The sequence below is a fragment of the Ceratosolen solmsi genome, unplaced genomic scaffold, assembly GCF_000503995.2.
Source record: "Ceratosolen solmsi marchali unplaced genomic scaffold, CerSol_1.0 scaffold6, whole genome shotgun sequence".
In the NCBI taxonomy this organism is placed as follows: domain Eukaryota; kingdom Metazoa; phylum Arthropoda; class Insecta; order Hymenoptera; family Agaonidae; genus Ceratosolen; species Ceratosolen solmsi.
The window spans coordinates 6,197,067-6,221,875 of record NW_011948414.1 but is presented as its reverse complement, the minus strand read 5'-3'; the positions used below and the strand labels follow the sequence as shown (position 1 = coordinate 6,221,875).

Here is a 24,809-nt window from a genome sequence, read left to right as displayed (position 1 = left end):
TCAATAGTGTTTAATACGGTTCGAGTTTGATGCTATTTTTACTGTTATTTTGTTGTTTGTAGACACAAATGTAGCAGAAGTTATTAACTACATAAGTATTACTTTGTAAAAAAATATGTAAACTATTATTACATATTAATTTTTATATTTAAGGCATTCTTTGAAATATCGAAAATGAATATACTGACATATCTATGGAAAATATGAATGAATATTTTCTATTATTTATATATAAAAGCATTGATCATATTTTTCAATATTATTAGTTTTTTTTATAAAAAAAAAAAAAAAAAAAAAAAAAAAAAAAAAACAGTTTTCTTTAAATATAATCAATTAAATAATTGTCTATGATATACATATATTAATAATTTTAGTAGAATTAAATATTTTATATACACTAGTAAACAGGATTAGAAATTAGACCAATAAAGAGAGTCATTTTCGTTTCATCGTCGATTATTGTGAGTACGAAAGGCCTGTTGACTGCTACAATAGTTTCGATTTGTTTCAACGTGTCCGATTGAACTAAAAGAAAATAATTAATTCAGATAATTTATGTTGCTAAATAAGGTAGTATCAAGATGACTTCCCATAGAAAATAGAGACTTATTAATAATTAAAATGAAAAATTTCATTTTTTTTTAATAAATTAGTTCGGCACCATTAAAATCAAAATCTAAAATTTTTTGTACGTAGCTTAAGAATTTATATTATTAAAATTGATTTACATTATTATTCTAATAGTTTTTTAATATTCACGTAACTATAAAGTCGTAATTTCGAACTTTATAATCATATGATTAAAAATAGGATCTTTGATATTATCTTTTTCTTGTACCAAAACTTTTGCATTTAAAAGAAATCATAAGGAAATTTAAGATATGAATCAGTCGTGTAAATCGACTTAAATGACAAAGATTAAATAATGATAAATTATAATTAATAATAAAGAATTATTATTTGAGATAAATAGGAAAAAAATTAAAAATAAATTATAAAATATTTACCATTTGAGATATTTATATTATTAAATTCTTCTTCATTAACGTGAATTACTATCTTTTGAATGATCTTATCCATAAAGAGTGCCTCATTTGTAGTGGTAGATATACTTTTTTTAGCTTTCAGCATATTTGTCAGGCCCAACTATAATTGCAATATATTAATAAGATTTAACATTTGTTCATAATTAATTTGTCATAATATTAGATCTTAATAATAAAATAAATTATAATAGTTAAGCTTCTTACCGACTATCAGAAATTGTTTAATAATTTAATTTTCTACTTGTTAATATTCACAACAAAATGAAAGATTCTTAATTTAATGTTCAGCCACGTGTTTTAAAAAAGCAAAATGTAAGCTTATTTCATAAATAATTTGAGAAATTCTTATTATGCTGATGTAAAATGTAGCTTATTAAAATTAAGCTTCAATATGCGCAATCATATGACAAATATTTTATTTAATTATTAGATTTTCATTAAAAAATAAGAAAATTAATGCTCAATTATCAAATTAATATAGCAACAATTAATATAAAATCATACATTTTCAAAAGCTGATTTAACATTGACTGTGGTATCAATTTTAAATTTTGGTAGCATCACGTAAACGTTTTGACGTGTACCGGAACTAGCTAGCCGAGTTTGATTAAAGTACTCCAAATTTGCTACAATGTCTTTTAAACCTTCAATTTCATTTGGTATGATGATGGTCATCTTCAGTTTGCAATTCTATAATAGTATATATATATATATATATATATATATATTAATATTATTAACAATAGTCGTTAGTACAAATAATTTTCATTTAATTTTTTCTTCACCCAAAATTTAGTTAAACTAATTCTATATATGCAATAATTCATATAAATAATTTATTATATATATATTACAAAATTTAAAATATATTGGTAAAATGTTATCCCCGAGAAAATATTGTTAAGAAATATTGTTAAATAATTATAAAATAAAGTGCATTATAATAAAACACCGAGGTAACTGATACAATTTGACGTTATATCATAAAAATCATAAATAAAAGAATAAATTACGTCATATGGGAGCTCAATGAATTTGGCTTTTAGGTCTGGCAGATTGCCATAAACGTAACTGTCAATATTGCTCATTGTGGGTATGAATTTCTTATTATTATTACTCAAGTAAAAAGCTCTGTATCTAATTGAGCGATTTTTAAATTGATTTTTCAAAAATGCTTGAAAATATACGGCATTGAGAACGATCATGTGTACGTCACTAGTGATGTCATCTGTAAAAAGTAAATTCTGTTTCAATATTTTGTATTTAATAATGGATTACTTTTATTTGAAAAGTAGGCGATAGGTTAAAAAACTTATGTCATTTACTATATTTTCCAAATGATAAATAACATAAAATGTGCACGATAAAATGCCTTGGTACTTGTGCAACGATAAACATTTTATTTAGCACATAAATAATCATGGGTTTAAAAAAACTATAAATTATGATGGTTTGTGTTCATTAACTATTAAATAATATTTCAAAGTAATCAAAATAATTATGAAAATTATAGTGTTATATAAACAAAATTAAAGATTAATTAAATATCAACCAGAGAAGCTAAAAATAAATAGAATTTAAAAAAAAAAAAAAAAAAAAAAAAAAGTAAAGCACATTTTAATAACATTAAATTAACGCAATAAACCATGATGCCTTATTTGAGGAACTGTATTTTAGTTGAGAAATAGTAGAAAAGAATAATAATTACTCAAGTTTAATATTTATGTAAACAACTGCATTACACCCTAAATAAAATAGGTCTTATCTAATATAAAACGCGAATTGCTTTATATAATCTATCAAATATTTGTCATTCTATTACTGAAGATATAAATATAGAATTAAAAAAGATATTATACACGATTTCCGAAGGCATTTAATAAGCTTATAAAAATATTTGTTTTTAATTAAGAGTTTTGAAAATGGTTGAAAACAAAGTCTCAATTTTTAAATTAAAACTTTTTAATTAAACTTTCTTAAATTATGATCGAATTTTAAATTGAACATATTTCATTTAATTAAATATATTAATTCACAATTTCATTGCATGCTCAGATCGTTAAATTACGAATTTTTAATTAAATTATTAGTGTATAATTATTGATAATAAGCATTTTCTATAAATATAGAATATTGTAAGGAAATGGCTATTAATCGCCGATTAGCATCAAGTTCTCAAATTTATAAAAGCAAAGCATTTATAATTCATAAAACTGCGTTAAACAATAAAATATAAGCTTTGTATGAAAACATAATATTTATATTTTGTTTTGTCTATAATAGTATATTATTTATAATATCAATTGTCGGACTAATAGTGTCATTCATAATATACAATTGAACTTTTATATTTTGTCAACTTAGTTGAAAAGTATTATTACTAAGCATTACGTATTACTTTATATAATAAGGTCAACTATATATAATATTTTGATCATATTAATTTTATGGTTATGAAATGACTAATTTCTTGCCGTAACGAAAAATATTTTAATTCTTATCATAGGGCAAGGTTCATTTTATCTAACATGAACTTTGTTCAATTAACACGAAAGGTTTCGAAACTTATTGAGATTAAAAAAAAAAAAAAAAAAAAAAAAAAAAAAAAAAAAAGTATCTATTGCATAAAATATAACAAATAATTAACATCATTATTTTTCATAATAGAAAAATAATTACAAAGCTTAGATTGTCTGAAATAGAAACGGAAAATGCTTTAACAAACATATAAGATGTTCATCACCTCATTAATTCAAATTGAATTTTGAAAAACAACAATTGATACGCCGTACGTATCATCGATTATATAAATTTTAACGGCAATTAAAAATATATTAACGGGCGCATCGATAATTCAGAAAAAGCTTTCGTTTTTATTTTTACGAACTTATCCTGGTCGTAGAATATTAGTCAAATAATTTTATGTATTTAAATATCAAAATAGAAAAGCTAAAAAACATATCTATTTTTATATTATATAAACACCAAATTCAAAGAAAAGCTAACTGTTTAATTATAAATTAGATATTTAATTAAAACTTTTTGTCTGTACGACAAAAGTATTTTGATATTTCTGATAAAAAAAAATTTGAATAAACAACGATAATAGAACTCAGCATTATGTTAAGTAAAATTAAATTCATATATTAAACTCTTAAATAAATTTCAAAGCAAAATGAGACAATATTTACGGTATCGACATGATTACTTAGTATTTATATTCCTTCTTGTAGATTATAAAATTTATTTTATACCCTTTATTTTTCTTTTTTGCAGACAAATTTGATTATGAATTGAAAATTTTTAATGTATGATCTTTTTCACGTATGATTAAAAACAGTTTGATATCAGATTTATTCGAATTCTATTCCACAAACTTGAAACACGAATTCCTATTTATAATTAATAGTCATATAATTATTTCAGGCTAAATTGCATAGGGTTTTCAGGAAATTTAGATGAAATTTCTAAATTTTCTCGTCAAAAAAATCTTCGATGAATTGTTAAATTAGTATCTGAACATTAATTTATAAATTACTTCATAATAAACAGGTTAGTAAAAAATAGTCACTAACACAAATAAATAAAAACTTAACTTAAAACTTACCTGATTGAATAATCTCTTTGATTAAATTATTTGTTTTTTGATCCACCCAATTGTTTATCGCAGTTGCAGTATTACCGGGTTCGGCAAGATCGAGTTCACATATTTTAAAATAAGATAAACTATTTGTCAACTCTTTTAACTCGGGTTTTAATGGAATTTTATTGTCTATACATATATTATTGACAATTTGCAATTTAACATTTTGGGCGTTCTAAAATGAAAAGAATAAGGTATTAGATGAATATTGAAAGTAAAGTATTTTATACCCTATCAATAATAAATTATTAATGGTTATTTAATATTTAAAATTTAATTCATAATATATTAATAATTTTTCACGATACTTATATAATTAGTTTTTTTTCCCCTTTCTTTTCTTTTTATTCTTTTTTTTCTTTTCTTTTCTTTTCTTTTCTTTTTTTTTTTTCTTTTTTTTGGGACATATGATTAAAACTCGTATCTCGAATAAATGACAATTGACACTATTAGTGAATGAAATTTACTAGTAAAAGAATCATTGTTTAAAACATATATTCATTTCATTAAAACTTGATATTATTAATAGTAAAATTATAAATTAAAGTAATGAAAGAATTCCTTAATTATAAAATTTCAAAATAAATGTAAGAAATCTATTTACGCTATAGCAGATAAAAACACGATAGCATTTATTAATATTTCATCGTTAGGAATTTATAAAATTTGTATTATTTTAATTCCTCTTCTTTTTATCATGTCAATAAATATTTTAGAAGAATGTCGTTTAAGAATAGTAATTAAGAACATGATTTTCATACATTGAGCCTATATATGAGATTTTGGAGACTTTGTTGATCGATATTGTTATTACTAGATTGGGCGGTGTCCATGTATGCATATTTATTCTTTTTTTCCGAGGTTCCATACATAACTACAGCTTCGAAAGCAATTATAGGCGAGACGAGAACATTTTCTGTAAAGTTAGTACCTGCAATATTCTGTAACATTCAGATGAGAATATTTGTAAAAGCCATGAAAGTTAAAATACCAATATAATGAATGTATAATAAATGAGAAATTTACGTAATATATGTAAACAATTTTAACAAATTCTATATCTAATAAATTTTTGTTTCAATAATAAAGTTAATGCTTTATTTACTGCAGATTCTTATAATAATAGATTAATTAGATAAATATTCCTTTTATTTTTCATGCATTCATAGAGAAGAATTTTTCAGCTAAGTTAAATCATTTCTTAATTTGATTAAGGTATGAGATAAGAATAATTTTTCATAACATTCAAATAATTATTAATCTATATACTTTTCTATATATAGTATTAATATATTTTGAAATAAAAATTAATAATTCTCTAAACTTACATTGATAAAATTTCAACTAAAAAAATATTTATTCTGTTCACGAATTGAAGTTACATATTTAAGAATATTAAAAAAGGTAACAGCAATATATTTGTTAATAAGCTTATTATTAAAATCATAATTTAAACTACGGTTTATAAACGTATTGGAGATAAAATACTAAAAGAACAAAAACAATTTACAACTTACTTTAAATAAATTTATGGAGTATGCGTCAGTTCTAGACAATAGTTGAAGTTCCTCGTTTATGTCATCAGCTTTTATATGAACCATATGAAATATAATAAGAAAGATGACCGCAGCTATAAAAAATAATACCATATTTATTCAACATTAATTGTTTAATTATAATTATTATCATAATTATTACATTGTTGATTTTTTTATCATAATAATTTTAAATACAATACATAATATCTTTAGACATTTATAAAGCTATATTGGGGAAAAAAGTCTCAACATTCTATTTTTACGTATTATGTGTATTATGAATTATAATAATAATATATTAATATTTAATAAATAGATAATTTCGTATGGTAAAATAAAAAAAAATTTAGTATTCTCTAATAATTTACGTTAAAAAAAAAAATTAATTTATTACGGTATATGAAGAAATATATACATAGAATATATAACTATGTAAATGTAATTATTTTTAATTATAATTTTCTTTACACGAATTGAATTTTATATTTTATTCTAAGCAAATAAGTTTTTAGTTCCTTTTTATACTTATGCCAGTATATTTACATTGATTATTAACTATTAACAATAATTTATATAAATTTTGAATTTTAAAATTTATTGATTTAATCTATTAGTTTTTTTATCGGAATCAATTTTATTTTGTCAATAACGCATTATATTATCTTACGATTTAAATATATTTTATAAATTTATGAAATAACATATCATTTATGTATCATATGTATTTGATAAAATATTACTCGTTAACTGTAGAAATTATATAATAATAATAACACAGTTTGTTTTTGTAGCTTAGAATAATTTTATTGTTACTATTTACATTACCAGTACATATTAATTATTATTACATATTATTATTTGCATTATTACATGTAACAGTTAAAACATTTATCTGTAGATAAGAAAAATTGATTTTGTGAATGTATAAATATATACTTTCTTCTATTGTTACATATTGATAAAAAGATATTATAGTTGTTTAGAAAACGAGGATAAATATTAGTTATATATTCTAACTTTTATATTTTTAAATAAAATTTAAAGCATTTCATTTTATTACTATTTTTTTTTTTTGCTTTGATTGAAAAGACGAGAATTATAATAAGTATAAAATAAATAAAACAAACTGTTAAAAATTAAAATTCTTTCTTACGAAAATTACTTCATAATAGAATCAAAGTATTATTCATGAAAAATATAAAGAAAATATAAATATGAATAAATATATTTGATTAAGAATTAATAAATAATATGTATTTTTTTTTTTTTTTAAACTTTGTAATTTATATATACATATATATATATATATATATGTACCCGCCACCCAAGGGGCAAACACACGTAGACGTACCACACACATGCGTGTGCACGCACACACACGCACGCACGCACGCACACACACGCACACGCACACACGCAACACAAAATATATATATCCGTGACTTGGAATAATTTATATAGTGAAATTTAAAACTTACATGAAATCATCTTGATTGAAGCTGTAGTTAACATTCGTTTCATATTGTTCTTCAACTCAAAGATAGTGGCAACTAAATTCAAACAAGAAAATCTACTTCTATTTAAAGCTAACGCGTTTATTATAAATGCGTGAGTTATAATGTACACATGTTGTTTGCTCAATTTTCTGATAATGAGGAACCAAAGTGTTCCAAAAAATGCAATAAATTTATTGGTACCTCCAGAATAAATTAAATTAAGTAACTTTTGCAAGGATGTCTGTCTGTCTGTCTGTCTGTCTCTCTCTCTCTCTCTCTCTCTCTCTCTCTCTCTTTCTCTTCATGTTTTCTATGTGTATTTTTGTAAGTGATGAATATTGTTAAATAATTAAGGTTTTTACTACATTGTAAATAGTATTTCTAATCTCAAATTAATCAAAGCTAATTTAATAATGATAGAATTTGAAAGAACAGAATCAAAGAGTATATAACAATTTTTTCGGTTCATTCTCTTTATTATTTATTAATCTCACTTATGCCTAAGAAAATTTATAATGCATTGCATATTTGTATAAATGAATTATATTACAACATAATATTTTGTGATTTTTAATTATTTTGAGAAAATGAAACAACACTTCTTTATTATCGTGTTCATATGATTGAAATAAATTATAAATTTTTTAATAGTTTTCTTAATAATTTACTGAAACTTTTATGTTTGAAAAAAACAAATTAAAATAACAATCGAAAAAATATATTTAAAATAATATATATATATATATATATATATATATATATATATATATATTTATGTGTAATACATAAAATGTTATATTCTACATTTGAAATTATCTATTTTAGATGAAATACTTTTATTAATATTTTATGAAAAAATATTAATTTTTAATTTAAAAAGGAATTAAAATAAAACGGTGCAAATTGTTTTTTATACATTAGCTTTTTAAAAAGTGTTCATATAATTAAAGAATACGTGCATGTACATAATGCAGAGAGTATATTAATCTAAATATAACGAATATTATAAATAAACTTAAATAAACTTCAAAATATTTATTTTAATTAAAATACCATTATTAGAAATGTAAAAGTATTTCTTAATTATTGATTAAATAGAAACATCAGTTCCTTTTGGTCTACTAAAAGTTGAATAAATTATGTTTCATAGAGCGTAAAATTCTTATCAGTGAGCAATTAATTATATTAACTATTTCAAATTTTTATCATTAATCAAAAATAACATATAAGACAATGTTATATCATAATATAAATAATAAATAGGCATTGACAGAAACTTAATTCACGTTGTTACAGAATATATATAACTATTCATTTTCATACGATTAGGCTATTATATATGTTTCTATTTCTTACGCTCTCTTATGGAAAATTGTTCTATACAAAATAAATAACAAGATAGCTTCTAAAACATGGGATTTTATTTTTATTAATTGTCACTTTTTATTTGAAACATATATAAAATTTCAATTAAATGTTAGTCACTGCTCGTGTATTTATTCAGGTGTCGAAAGATAATATGATTCCTAATAATTTTTCAAGGATGGTTCAACTAAATCATTTTTTCAACAATATCTTGAAATAATAAAACTTTTTCGAAACATTATTTTAAATCTAATCGGTTATATATATATATATTTTTTTTTTTTGAATTACGATTGGAAATATGGCTCGTTACTTGAAGAAAAAAGTTATTGGCACGCATTGCTGTGTTCGTTTAAATTTCGTTAATAAAACATATATTTTTATGTAATGGTTAATGTAACAAAGTATGTAATATAATAAAACGAGATTTTTTAATTAATGCAAAATTATAAGTGGATAAATAGATATATGAAATGCCGGTCGTATTTAATTAGTAAGTAAACGTTTATAGAGAGTATATACATATATTGAAAGTGAAAACTTTTTTTAATGCAAATATATTAAATGTAATATGCAACAATTATGAAAATTCTACTTAAATATTAAAAAAAAAAAAAAAACGATCGAAATACATTTTTAGACTAAATATTGTTAAAGTATTTTTTATATTTAGTCATATTTAGACATTAAATAATAAATTGTTTTTTTTCCCCACTCGATAAAAAAGACAAATATAAAGTATGAAATACATAAATAGATGTATAATCCATAAATATATAAACTATAATTTTAATACTACTAATTATAAACGCGATTAATTTTAAAATTTTGAATAATAATGTTGGTTAATATATTTAGCAACGCAATGATAAAAATATCAAAGGAATGAAATATTGAAATTATACCTAAGGATTAAAATAACATAAGCTAATATTAGAAATAATACTTATAACTTTATACTAAAATCGATAGTTATATTGATAAAATTACTATTATTAAAAAAAAATATATATATACATGATCATGTATTTACTTTACAATTGAATATTTTATTAATAGTTAGAAGTATTTATGTTTTTCATATTTTGTATGAGATTACTTTTGTAAATATCGTACTTAATTAAGCTTGATTTTTTTCGTATACAAATATGTATTTTAATATTATGCAACAGATCTTGATTAATGAAAATGGCTAAAATAAGAAAGTGAATAAACATTTAGATCTAAATGAGGAAAAGTAAACAAATTCCATTTTTTCGCAATATTCTTATTCGTTTATAAATACATTTCGATTATTATTATTTATCGTGTAATAAAGAATATAAATAGTTAATTCTATATATATGATTATATGAAATATAAAAATAATTTGAAACGCGAACTTGTTATTTCTATTCCTAACCCAATATTACCTTTTAATTATATTAACAAATATTAATAAATAACAATCACATAGTTAAATTCAAATAAAAAAAAAAAAAAATTAATCTCTATATTGACGCTCGTTTAAAGCGCAAGTGTTCATAAATGCATCGTAAATTTTATGTATTTTATTAATATTAATAGTTTTATTTATAAAATAATCATTTAAGCCTCATATTTATATATAAATATTAAAGACTGTCATTTTTTTTATTAATAATTACAAATATTTTATTTGCAAAAATGTAGTCAAAATAAGAAACTTTGATAAGTCACTAAATTATAAATACACTAAAATTATAATCTAAACGTATAGTCATGATATATAACAAAAATAGGAGTACAAAAATATAATTTACAAGAAGTAATTTAATCAGTCATTTTTAATAAATAACGTGCTATGTTATTTAATTTAATAAAAATATATACCAATTAATGCAAATTTAACGTCAACCACTAGCATTCAAAATAAACGTTGTAAATTTATTGTTATTGGATTAATAAATACATCAAGTCTTAAATGATAAGTGTCATTTTCACTGTCTAATTTAATTTAGTAAATATTTGAATAGGATAACACAATTGCTCATTAAAAAAAAAAAAAAAAGTCTTATTTATTACTTCAAAATAATCGAATAATAATTGTAATTTAATTTAGTAATGAAAAGCATAAGCATAGAAAATAATAATAATCGTACGTATGTAATAGTTATCGAAGATGTTATTTAAGTTCTAAAAATTTTAAATGCCTTTAATACAAATATTATGTTAGTGATTAAAATTATCAATTTACATACATTGATTTATCATAAGTAACAATAAAGAGGAGAAAGGTAACTAGAAAAAGACTAGTCAATATTTAACTTGCGGAAGGATCCCTGGACTCCTTCAAGATGCTTCTCTATTAATGATTTATTACATGGTAATCGAGCATTTTCATCTGTTTTACTTAGTTTCTCTTCACGTAGAAACCAGTCCCGATGCTTCTCGATTTTCAAGCGCCATGCATCTAAAAGACAAATTTTTAATGAGAATTTAAAATTATGAATTTTACTGATACAATTTTGTATTACATTAGTTAAGTAAATTTATTTTAAAACAACCTAATTGACCGTTTAATGATATTTTTATGGATATCAAGATTATGAAAGTATGTTTTTGATTCATAATAGTTGTGAATAGAAATCAAATCATCATTGCCAGTTGGAAAAATATATTCAGTGCAAATTGAGTGTATCAATTAACAATGTCATTTATAAAAATTTCTTCTTTCTTCGTATTTTATAATATATATAAATACGTTTTATTATCAGTTAACGTAATATAGATAATTATAATAAAATTCATAGTAAATACTAAAGAATAATAGTTCCAAATCAGGTATGTGATTATTTTTTCTGTTTTTTATTCTTTTTTTTTTTTTTGTTTTTTTATTTTTTTATAAATTTTAAATTACCTGTTGCTCTTTTTATTTAATGGGTAAATATTTTCTAATAAATCTGTATTAAAAAACACAAACCTAAATAAATCATAATATTCTAATGATTTTTAAATATTTTGGATGTGAGAAGGAATTTTTGTATTTTTAAAAATATATTTTGCATATTTTTATTATTAAGAATGCACATACTCGACTGATGCTATAACAAGACATTTTAATAAATTGTTAACGGATAATGATAAATTATTTATAATTATTATCTAAACTCACTTGTTAATTATTATTTATATAAACAAAATTGATAAAGATCAAATCATAATAAAAGTAATTTACCATTTAATTCGTTTAAAGTTCCAGCTTCTCCACCCCATTCATTTGGTAAAATCCTTTTATCCAGGTAAGGATATAGTTCTTCAAAACCACCGGTATGTATGCGGAACTAAAAATAATATTCTTATAAGATAGTGTAATTATAGAACACGTTAAAAAATGGAAATAGAATTCAAAATTTTCTGCGAGTTCACATGTTCCGATACTATTTAATTTTAATTTTAATTATGTATTACAATAACGAAACGATACCTTTTCGATGAGTTTTTCCTTCAGCAGGGGATAAAAAATATTTAAAACGTTACTAATGAAAGACGGTGCATTAAGGTAATGAATCCTATGCAATCTAAACGGCATGCTGTTTTGGGTGGCGAGCATTGCTTTTCTCACGATAGATCGTGTTGGACTGCATTTAGTAAAGTGTCCGGCGCAAAAACCCTGAAGGAAACAATGACAGAAGTCTCACATTAGTTAATTGCAAAGTTACAATATTGTTGCGAGCTTCAAGTCAGAACATTGGTTTGGGGATTAAAAGATCTCAGTTATCGGTCACTTTAAATGGGCGATCAATCTATTATTTTTCCTTTTTGTATTGTTAAATTCGGGATATATTGTAACTGTCTTTTTTTTTTTTTACAACTGGAGAGAAATATTTTTCACGAAGAAAAGAAAAATAGATTGTATTTGGTAAGTAGATAAATTATATGCATAATTGTGAAATGAATTTATTAAATGTACTATTTATAACTTAATCTGCCGTATTTTCTATGATTTTATAACATTTACATTTAAATTATAAAAAAAAAAACTGCTTAACGATTAATCCATTGAATAAGTATTTATCTATATTTATCTATATCAATATGCTTAGTATTAATCTAGCAAAGTATAAAATATTTAAGATATAATGTAGAAATATAAATGTAAGTATGAGCAATATTTTTAATAAAATCGTTTACACGCCAATCAATTATTATTTTTATATTTAAAAAATATTATTGATGCGGAGATAATTTCATATTGCAGTACAAGAATTATAATTGATTTTTCTTTTATAATAACATTTATGTATAATTTCATTAAAAAAAAACAAAAACATTAATTAATATATTGACTTTCATACTTAACATTTAATATTTAACATTATAAAATTATTTTATAGAATTATGTGATTGTTTAAAATAATTAAAAGTTAAATAAGTACATTTGCTCTGTTGATATGTTTAAAGACCAATTTCAATGAAATGCCAATAGATGGCATTAGCACTAAGGGGCACAAAAATCTTTATAAACTGCATTTTAAAAATGAATCAACAAGATCATCCAAAATTATGAAAAATTTCCAATAATTTCGTTAATCACAAACAAAGATGTAAAATATTTAAAAACAAATAATTAAAGCGCGACAGTCTAACATGTTGTTTTTGATAAGGAACACAACGAAAACATAATATGTTGGAATTAAAAATAAATATATGTATATATAGATCATATAAGACATGACATTTGTTTTTATTGTATATGATAAATAATAATTTTTATGACGATGAAAAATAATAAAATTCTTAACATCTTTAGATGATTATATAAATTTACTATTGTACTGTTCTTGTTTCGAGGCAAAAAATATATCGAATAGCAAAACATAAAAATTTTAAATGTTACTTAATACTTTTGAAATAAGTATTATATCTAAAATCTGTGTAAATATAATACAATTTTGCCAATATTAATACATAATTTCTTTTTATCATCATATATGTAAATATATTCAACAGTATTAAAAAAAAATGCTTATATCTATCAAGTTTAACCAACTAATTTATACGATTGCAAATTGAAGATTTAAATGTTCAATTTTACTAATTATCTCTTATTCTGAAAAGTAATTATTATAAAGTAATACATTTATATTAATTTTTTGCCGCACAAAAGGCTTGTAATTTTGTATTGGAATGCTATGTAATATATTAATTTTTTTTTAAATATTCCCAATAATTGTTATATAAATGATTAATTCATACTCCTGTAATTCTACGTAAAATAAAAGATTATTACAATGTTATTACAAGTAAATTATAGAATTATTGATTATAGTAGACCTTATGCAAGCCATATATATGTACATATATACTACTATTTCATTATAATAGTAAGTACAAAAGTTATTATTTTTTTAAGGAAACTATAGTAATAATATTTTGCAAAAAAAAAAAAGTAACATCATAGTTAATGAAAAGGGAACTACAAAAAGCATAAATTCATTCTTGTTTTAGCTTAGAACTTTAGAACTTAGCTAAAAATTCTGTAAGTACAAATGCTATAACGGTAACATTGATAATTTAAATAATTACTATCTAATCATTAAATTAGCTTTAACAGCTGTACTGGTATTTATTTAAATAAAAATGAGTATATCAAACTTATAATGATCAATACTTTGTCTGCTTCATAATAAGAATATATTTAAAATACATTGAAAGCTAACGACTAATATTTGTTTGTAATTTATTAAACATTCATCATCCTAAAGACATATTTTAAACTTGGTTATTAAGATTGATATTTTACGTTATATAACTTTTAATAATATAAAACGTGTGTTTCTATTTTAGTGGTTCTGAATATTAAAATAAAATAAATGTCTATATAAATATAATAAATACGTAGTACTTAGGATGAAGAGGATACCTTTTTGGGGGAAACCCCGGAGAAAACCCCATTTTATCCTGGACCTTAGATTAAGTGCGTGACAATAAGTGCAAAGCAGGTAAATAATTGTAAGTTATGTACGGTAACCTTACCTTCAACCTATGCCTTAGAGGTCAATTGAAAACAACACTCCACGGGATTTTCATTCGGGAGTTTTACGTATTTTCAGCATAATTTAGTAAAGTACTTTTTTTTTTTTACCGAAAGTTTACGCGAAATTATGACATTTTAAAATGTTTCTAATTTACATTTACTTTAGATAAGTCAATCGCTTTCATTTGATAAAATTATCACAAGCTTTTTTAGATTAAAAATTCATGATTTATAAAGTCTGTATCATAAAGCTGTCAGCTATGTGTTTCGTTATAATTAAATCTGCGTAATCTAGAGTTAAAGTTTACTTTATAAAATATTTTATTAAAAAGATGAGCCATGGCACTTCAAAATTAGTCATTAATATGATAATTGTGCCCTATTAATTATTATTACTTATTTAATTTATGTTGATGTATAATTAAAATACTGTAAATATTTTGAGCTCGATTACCTTGAGATCAAAGATCATAATATTTGTTAAAGATGCTTCTTCTCGTAGGCGAATGTCCAATACCATAAGAATTCGTCTTGTTATAGCAGTTAAGGAGAATCTTTCGAGCATCGTTTCTTTTAGTCGAAATATCGTTACTCTATATCCTTCTTCAGTCAATTTTGGTAATACGAAATATTGCCTGCATTAATGGTAATAAGCTTTTGTAGTTCATTGCTTTATATTAAACTTAATCAATATATTGAAAATTATCGTTTATATAATACACATTTATTCTATTTTTAAATTTATTTTAATGGTTTTGTTAGTTATGTAAGTATTAAATTTTTTTTTTAACTTTGGCCATTTTTTTTTATTTAAATTTTGAAATAGTAAGCGACGTTTAAAAAAAAAAGAAGAAAAACAAAAACAAAAACAAAAACAAAAACTTTATTGTATGAACAAAACAACGATGGTAAAACAAACGTTACGTAAATCTTTATAAAATTTAATGAAACGTAATGTGATGTTGATATTTGATTGGTATTTATAAATATTAAGAGAACATGTTGGTGATATGTATATATTTCATATAATTTCGTATTTTAGTTAAAGATCGATTATTTCATTTGAGTAATTTTAAATATCAATAAGATTTTAAGCTAAAAATGTTAACGTTAGGATAATAAAAACATAAATTATCAAGCGCAAAGTAACTTTCTTTCACTAAATTAATGAAAAAAAAAAAAAGTAATTTCTCTTTCAAATATTTATAATACATACATATATATGTAATAAAAAAAGTTAAATAATTAAACATTTTTAAGTAGTAAAGAGTAGTAAGAAAGCTTAATTTAATCTTTTAATAATTGAAATAATTTCTTCATAAATATGTCGAATACTGATGAAGTATAAATTTCTTAAATTACTAATTAAACTTATCAGAAAGGTATTGTTTAGTAATTGAATTTTATGTTCCGTAACTTTTCAAACGAGAAACTCTGCGTATATTATTAAAATTGATTTACAATAAAACATATCTAAATAAATAGTTGAGACATACAGATTAAGATTATATCTTAATTAATACATTTATTTAACATTTGAAATTAAAGTAATATGTTAATTATCGAAAAAATATTGCGAAATATAATAAATCTATATAATGTGTAATATAACGTATAGCATATAATTTGAAAAATACCATCAAAATAACATACATCGTTACTACAATTTAAAAAAAATGTATTTAATTTTTATTTACAATTATTTGTTCAATAATATAGTAAATTTTTATGTATCTTATAATTATTTTTCTTCTATCATACTTGTTTTCATTATAAAAACTTTGACTAGAACAAATAAAAGCAGTTAATTGATATGCATAGACGTAAACTTTAATTCGATAAACAGACTGACTACTATTACTTAATTTTTGTTCACGTACAACATATGTATTTGCAAGATGAAATGTAAAAATAGAAAATATGTATTGCGTACTTACACGACATCACAATTTTGTTGGATATCACATGCTAGTGGATCTCTATTATAAAAAAATTCAGGTAAAGCCGTCCGTGCGCTGAAGTATGTTTCGAGAATTAATTTGCATCTCTCTATGCTATTTTTACAACCAAATAAAAAATGCTCTAATCTCTTGTCATCTAGAAGCAGGGTTACAAAGTTTCGTCAATCGTGAGCAATATATTATAATTTTTTACCCGCATACATATTTATAATCTTATTATGAAAAATAAGTAATAAGGCTGAATTAAATAAGAAATGTCAACATTTAATAATTGTATTTTTACCATAAAGTGATAAATATAACAAATAAAAAAGCTAAAGATAATTTATTTTAAACAGTTTAGATTTATTTTAAAAGAAATGAATTACTAAAAAATTATTAAAAAATTATTCCAGAATTAATGACAATAGTTTACAAATGAAATATTTTTATTATACATGTTAAATATATTTTTACAATTATTTTAATTTAATTTAATTTAATTTATTTTCAAATGTATTTTAAAGTAGTTTCTTTGAAATTCAACGCAATTTATAAATCTTCTCTAAATCAGGTAAGCAAGGATCAAATTTACAAAATTTAAGAAGATTTATAAATATTAAAAATTCCCTGCACAAAGATCGATAAGAAATTTAATTGGTTTTTCTAGACTAATCTTTATAAGAATTTTTTAAATTCAATTTTATAGATGCAAAAATATTTAAAATAAAGAATTCCACGTGATTTGAATGTGTAAGAAATTTAGTATTGCTATTAATATTAGAATTGTCATTTCATTAGAATGAATGAGATATATTATCAATTTTTAATTTATGTTCACCCAGCAATATGTGTAAGTGGTTATTTTATCCTTTGAGGTATTAAAGAACAAAACAAAACAAAATAAAAAACAAAAAAAAAAAAACAAAAAAAAAAAATTGAAATTGTTAGTGCTTATGTCCTTCATAATGTTCATATTTTTTATTTTGAATATAAAAATATTATATTATTAAAATTACCCATGTGGTTTGGCAAATGTGGCTGCTTTGTAAGCCATTCTTTGATTGCTAAGATATCGCGTTTTCTCATTTCTGAATCAGGTGGCAACTCATCGTGGATTCGTTTCTGTTGCTGTGGCGTTGGTGGTAGCAATGACATTTTAATTTTTTTACGAATATATATTTACTATTATGTAATAAAGAAGGAGAGATCCTGCAAAAAAAATTTATATTAACATTTGAAATTTATAATTTCTGGATATTTTCTATCTTTTAAGGTTTCATAGTAAGGGGTAAGACAACATTTGTCAATTCTTTAAAAAAATTAATACCAATGTACAATAATAATTTGGATTTTAAATTAAATTATTATAATTATTAATTAATGCACTTAATTATCCCTTATGATTTTTTTTATTCAATTTATTTAATTTTACTTTGGATTTTTCAATTATGTGAATACCGAAAAATATATTCGATAGAATAATATCAATATCAAATTAGTATCTACTCATTTTTAAATTACATTTATCGATATAATAAATTTATATTTTTATTTTAAAGTGTAAGCTTATAAAATTTATCGCATCGAATTATTAATAATAAATTTTCATTTTACATAAAACATGCGTTGAAATTCTGTACATATATTTTTCATATTTAGTAATTAGCAGTTTATTAATTTAGTTAATTAACAAAACGCTTTTTCCACTTTGAATATTATCTATCGGTTTAATTGAATGTAAAAATAATTAGTAAAAAAAAAAAAAAATATGAAATAGAAATGAATATAAGTTCACTCGTAAGTAACAAAATTATAAAAATTGATATCAGTGTATAAATATTTATTTATGTACGTATACGAAATATATATAAAAATATTATATTAAATTAATACTTTCACGTCCTTATTCAATATTCTTGAATCTCTAATACATGAGAAAACAAGTTAAAATTGAAAAATATATATAAATAGTTTAAGTCATTGTTATAAATGAAATACTAATGTCTTAAGTCTAAGTAACGTACAAAATATTTTACTGCTACTTATAATTTTCAAAATAAATTAGGCAATAGTAAAATGTATATATGCAGTAAAAAAATAAAAAGTAATGTGCTTCGACATCACCAAGTTTCGCTAGATGCTCGAAGCGTACCTTTTTCGAAACATTTTTCATCCTTGTTTTTATCCATCTAACTACATCAATGACTCAAGTATTTGCAATTTGATTCATTTTAAAACTATTTATAGAACAGAGGTAGTAATATTAAATTTACTTATATTCAATCAAAGTTCTCGTGTACAATATAAAAACTATTATATGTATGTTAGAAATAATTGATTTAATCATCTGTAAAAACTGTTTTTCACGATTTATTTACAAATTTTAGTACATGCACGCCGTATCAAGCCGTAACTTTTCATTAATTAATATTGTCATTATTGACATTCGCTTCTTTAAACAAGATTAGTATTTAATTATGTAAATTATTGGTTTGATTTTACATTTCAATTGAATAAATTAATGATTATTTTTTCATTTAAAAAATACTTCATGAATCTCCAAATTCATTAATATATATTTGTTAATATATTGATTTTTAAAGATTAGTGCATTTTTATAACAAATCAGAAAACCGAGTATAAATAAGACTTCTTAGTTATTTTAGTTGGGCTTCAATATTTTAATGTTTTTGTTTTGAATTTGCATTGAAATATAAATATTAAATGATGCATATTTCAATATATTTGATAAAAATATACTGATGTCAAGCTTTAGTAACAATAAGGGAAAATAATTTTAAACTAATTCGGATGTAAAATAATCAAATATGCATCTACTTTAGTATTTTTTTTTTTCAATAATTTATGAAAATTTGTTAGTAAAACATTATTACATTTTACATTTGTAATTATTTATTCACAAAATGAACAAGTTATACAATACGCTGTAAATGTTTTAAAATATTACTCTTCAAATAATAAAATAGTTTTCTTTTTTAATACCTTAGCAAATTATATCACAAAACTACTACAGTATTTTATAATATTTTTCCAAAATGAAGATTTATTGACAGTGTATTATGATAATCATTACCATCAATAATCATAAGTATAACTAATCTATTTTATAAATCGGCTATAATGAATCAGTAAGATAATATTTATATATCTATTTTTCTACAAAATTCATGTTGAACTAATACATTAATCGGGTTGGCATTTTAGTGTGTATCTAATGTTAAATATTTAATAATTATGTACATATAGTTTTATATCTATTTTCATGCTATTAGATAATGTGTAAAAAATATTTAGTATGTTAAATTTACAAATTTATAAAAATTTGCCATATTATATTTCAATTATTTACACACCCCATGCACATATTACACATATCCATCATCACATATTTACACACACATTCGGAACAAATATTTATCGAATAAGTATATTTTTTATTGAAAATTTACAAATTTATAAAAATTTGCCATATTATATTTCAATTATTTACACACCCCATGCACATATTACACATATCCATCATCACATATTTACACACACATTCGGAACAAATATTTATCGAATAAGTATATTTTTTATTGAATATATTACATTATATTACATATATTCTCTCTCTCTCTCTCTCTCTCTCTCTCTACATATATATACTTTTTTAATATATATTAATCAACTCCTAATAATACAAGTTTTAAAAATTCTTTTAATTTAAAAAAATTATAAAACTATGAAATAATAATATATTAATGTGATTTATTGATTTACCAACAAATATTTCAATATAAATATAAATTAAATTTCGAAGAAAAATAAACATCAATAATATCATTAAATATAATATCATTTTTATGTTTCATTATATAAGAATAATATTTTGAATTTTTTAATAATAAAATATTATGTAGTAGTTTTATTAATTTATTCGTTTTTTTTCTTCTAATTATTTATTCTAAACTACAATTAATATCAGTAATAAGGATAGCCGAATTTAAGTGTTGAACCATTCAAACTCGTTAAAATTGAATTTTATTTTTTAAGTGTTGGAAGGTTATTACCAAATTACGCATCGAAAAGTAAATTGAGTAGTTCGTCGTACTCTTAGAAAGCGCTGGCACTGCAATATTTTTATTTTTGCCGTGTCAGTTGTGTATGTGCCTAATAATTCGAAATTTTGAATCCCTGTCACTAGCAGTCCTGAAGTAGTCTACGCTTGACGATTTCCATCAATTCTTTCAGTACTTTTTTGCAGTATCAAAGAAATGATAAATGAAATGAAATTCTTACAAACGATAATAATATATTATAATAAAATCTATAGCACGACGATAAACTGAATTTCGAGAGATTATTATAAATTTTTATTTTTTACAATAATACTATTATATTTATTTTTTAAGGGTTAATTAAATTACATATATGTATATTTCTATTGGAGTACGAAATTTTTAGAAGTTTGTATATTAGAAATTTTAATTTTATAATAATTAGATACTTTATTTTATAAATTTATTTTTCTTTACAATAAAAATCACACGAGCTTATGTATTAAAATTAATTTATAGCCTTATGCGGATATATATATATATATATATATATATGAAAGTAACAACTGTAATATTAAAATATAATAATATTTTCATGATACAACATTACATATTCTTTAAAAAAAATTTTTAATTAATATTAGTAAAGTAATTTTAGTTGGCTTATTTTCTTATTATTCTTATAATCATTATATTTACAATTGTAAGTGTGTTAATTTATTCATAAATTTTAATTAATTAAAATTGAAAATTTAATTTATTCATTTCGTTCGTTTTATTCTAAACATTGTATATCTTAAAATAATATTTTTGAATTCGTCTCAAAACTATATAATATATAATACTGGCATATTTCTGTATTACAGGTTTTTTATTTGATATATTATTATATACTGGGAGTGAAATTCTACAACATTTACTTCAATGATGCATTAAGAAGTTAATGTACTATTTTACTTTTCCATATAAATAAAATATGATGTTGTATTAAATTATACTATATTACATGTATCAATAACATAATGCATTTATCACTTCTTTACATCAAATAAAAATCTGACAATAATTCAATAATTCATTATAAAGAAAAATCACTTATTTTATAATTATATATATATTTGCTTCAATTATTGAGATTATTTGGTGAAAGAGCATAGGTTCAAATTTAAAATAATATTTCTAATTACAAAAAAATTCAGTTCTTTGTTTCAAAACACATGAATGCTTATTTAGATTGTAATGTAAAAGATTGTAATGTCATTTACATTGTAAATACAGAATGTTTAAAAAATAATTATCATATGTATAGTTTTTTTTTTTTTTTAACTAATTCAATCACTATTATTAAATTCTATATATATATCTAAAGATGTTAGATTTAATTTAATTATTTATTAAACATAAATTTTTTATCTTATGAACTCATTCGATACCCATTAATAATAAATTCAATTTGTAATACGAATGATTTGGAAAAAAAGAATAATTGAAAACCATTAAATATAAGTCCTGATACTTCGATTAGTTTCATTCTATTTAAGATTTTGAAAACGTTTAAAAAAATATTTATTAATTTCTTTTTATGCGATAAATTTAATAATAGAAATTTCAAATTCTGAAATTCGTTCATATTTTCAAAACATTATTTCAAATCTCGATGTAATGTTTCCATTTTTCATTAGTTAGATTATTATTGTGAAGCATTTTAAAATTTACATTTTGTATAACTCGTATAGATGCACAAAAGTAGACGAATTCACTAAATATTCTAAACTTGTATTAGTCCACGAATTTGAAACTCGTATTACTCCAGGAGCAATAACAATATACTGTCTATAAATAATAAAATGTGCATATGCATATTATCATAAATTATTTTTTATTGTATAAAAATTGAAAATTTTTTTAATTTGAAATTAATTCCTTTGCCAAATGAATATGGTTTCAACTTTATTTTTGATTTTGTGATATGTAGTTTGGTAACCATTGCTAATATAAGTGATAATAATTATTCAATAAAAGGTAATGTTTATCAATTGAATATAATTTTTAAGATAATCATTAATTCTTTATAATCATTTAATAAAATCGATTAGTATTTATAAGAATAAATTTGATTTATTCTATTATTAATTGGTGTTCTAATGGAAATTCTGGTGTATTTATGATGTATTAATAATATTATTAATTCGAATAAGCTTAAATGCTATATATGATTAAGTTTTGTTATTTTAATTATTAATATTTATACTGTAAATGTTTAAAAAAAAAAAAAAAAAAAAAATATATATATATATATATATATATATAGAAGCATTAATTAACTTTTATATGTTGTTTAAAAGGAAATGTACATAGAATTTTATTAATGTTAGTAAAGTTAATTAATATAGATAATAAAAAGACAATAAGAAAATTTTCACCAGTTATCTTCAATCCAAAATAAGTAATGTTTCTGCAGTAACAAAAAACGAAGATTTCAAATCAATGTCAGTTCGATGGACTTATAATCTAAAGGTAGTTTCAACAAGGAAATTCGAAGTAAAAACAAAAAATATCGATACCGTGATATATGAAGAAATGTATAAGTTATGCAGGAAGCGAACAGGATCGATCAAACAATGAAAAACAAATCTTTCTCGGATTATATACGTCACAGCTTTACGAATGACAAATTCCTACTGAGTAATTGCAACTTTGTGCGCGTCCGTGGCATTTGTAGCGCATTGTAGTTTCGCGAAGTTGAAATTGGCGCACATGTTTTCCCCACTACGACCATCACGAAATTCGTCTGTCTTTCTTTCTTTTAAGGAAATGGAAAACTATACGAAGCATGAAAATTATGATTTTTCAATATTTTAAGAATTCAAATTTAGTTTTAACCATGTTTATATATGATTTTTCAACTAAATATAGCCACTTTATTCATCATTTAAGTCATCTTCGTCTTACATTTATATCACAAAACCTGATATTCTCATTACGTCACATATATAATAACTATATTTCATTTTAAATGAATAATTTTTGCTAAATGTAGAAACACTGCGTTGACATTACGTTAATTTTGAACGCCTATTTGATCATTGAAATCTATTTGCATGCAACATATTTACATATTTAAAAATATTTTATAAAAATTAATTAAGCACTAGGTTTGTCCTTTTAACGAAATATTAAAATTGTACAACGTATTGGGAATAGAATATTTTTAAACATTATAGACTATATTATAATAAAATTAATAAATCTTATGTTTCAAGTTGTATACAAAATTATGCTACCAAACAGAATTTATTTCCTACATTGAATAACCTTAGACCTCGATTTAATATTTCACTATAAATAATATAAAAGATAAGAGAAATATTTTATTATATTTTCTGTTAAATTTTTTCGTTATCTAGTTCGTAAAATATATTATCCAAAATGAAAACTACTCGTTAAGTTCTATATTTTGTATAAATTTTTCATACTGAATTTTTAATCTCATAGTTTAAAATATATGAAGTCAATACAAGTAGTATAATACAAGTAGTTTAATATAAAAAAGAACTTTTAAAAAATGTAAAAAAATTCATTTTTTTCTTACAGATTATGGGCTTATATTTTATAGTATTAAATTTGAAGCGAATGCATGATTTATTAATATTATTATTTAATATATATATATATATATATATATATATATATATTCAATTAATAAAAATTTAATTGCA

The 24,809-nt window shown here is 21.6% G+C and overlaps 2 protein-coding genes across 2 annotated transcripts; both read right to left on the bottom strand.

Moving 5' to 3' along the window:
• Positions 1 to 351: 351 nt before the first annotated feature.
• On the bottom strand, positions 352 to 6,313 carry LOC105368384 (serine protease inhibitor 3/4-like). Its single transcript, XM_011507392.1, has 7 exons — positions 6,207 to 6,313; positions 5,451 to 5,630; positions 4,654 to 4,864; positions 2,060 to 2,274; positions 1,551 to 1,736; positions 1,008 to 1,146; positions 352 to 525 (listed from the first exon to the last, which is right to left on the bottom strand). Exons 1-7 carry the CDS (start codon positions 6,288 to 6,290, stop codon positions 398 to 400), a joined length of 1,143 nt encoding a protein of 380 aa, XP_011505694.1. The 5' UTR covers positions 6,291 to 6,313; the 3' UTR covers positions 352 to 397.
• Positions 6,314 to 11,265: 4,952 nt separating this feature from the next.
• LOC105367893 (alpha-tocopherol transfer protein-like) lies at positions 11,266 to 18,214 on the bottom strand. Its single transcript, XM_011506739.1, has 6 exons — positions 18,046 to 18,214; positions 17,024 to 17,183; positions 15,541 to 15,721; positions 12,534 to 12,719; positions 12,285 to 12,390; positions 11,266 to 11,519 (listed from the first exon to the last, which is right to left on the bottom strand). The coding sequence occupies exons 1-6, from the start codon at positions 18,182 to 18,184 to the stop codon at positions 11,359 to 11,361; spliced, it is 933 nt and encodes a 310-aa protein (XP_011505041.1). The 5' UTR covers positions 18,185 to 18,214; the 3' UTR covers positions 11,266 to 11,358.
• Positions 18,215 to 24,809: the final 6,595 nt, after the last annotated feature.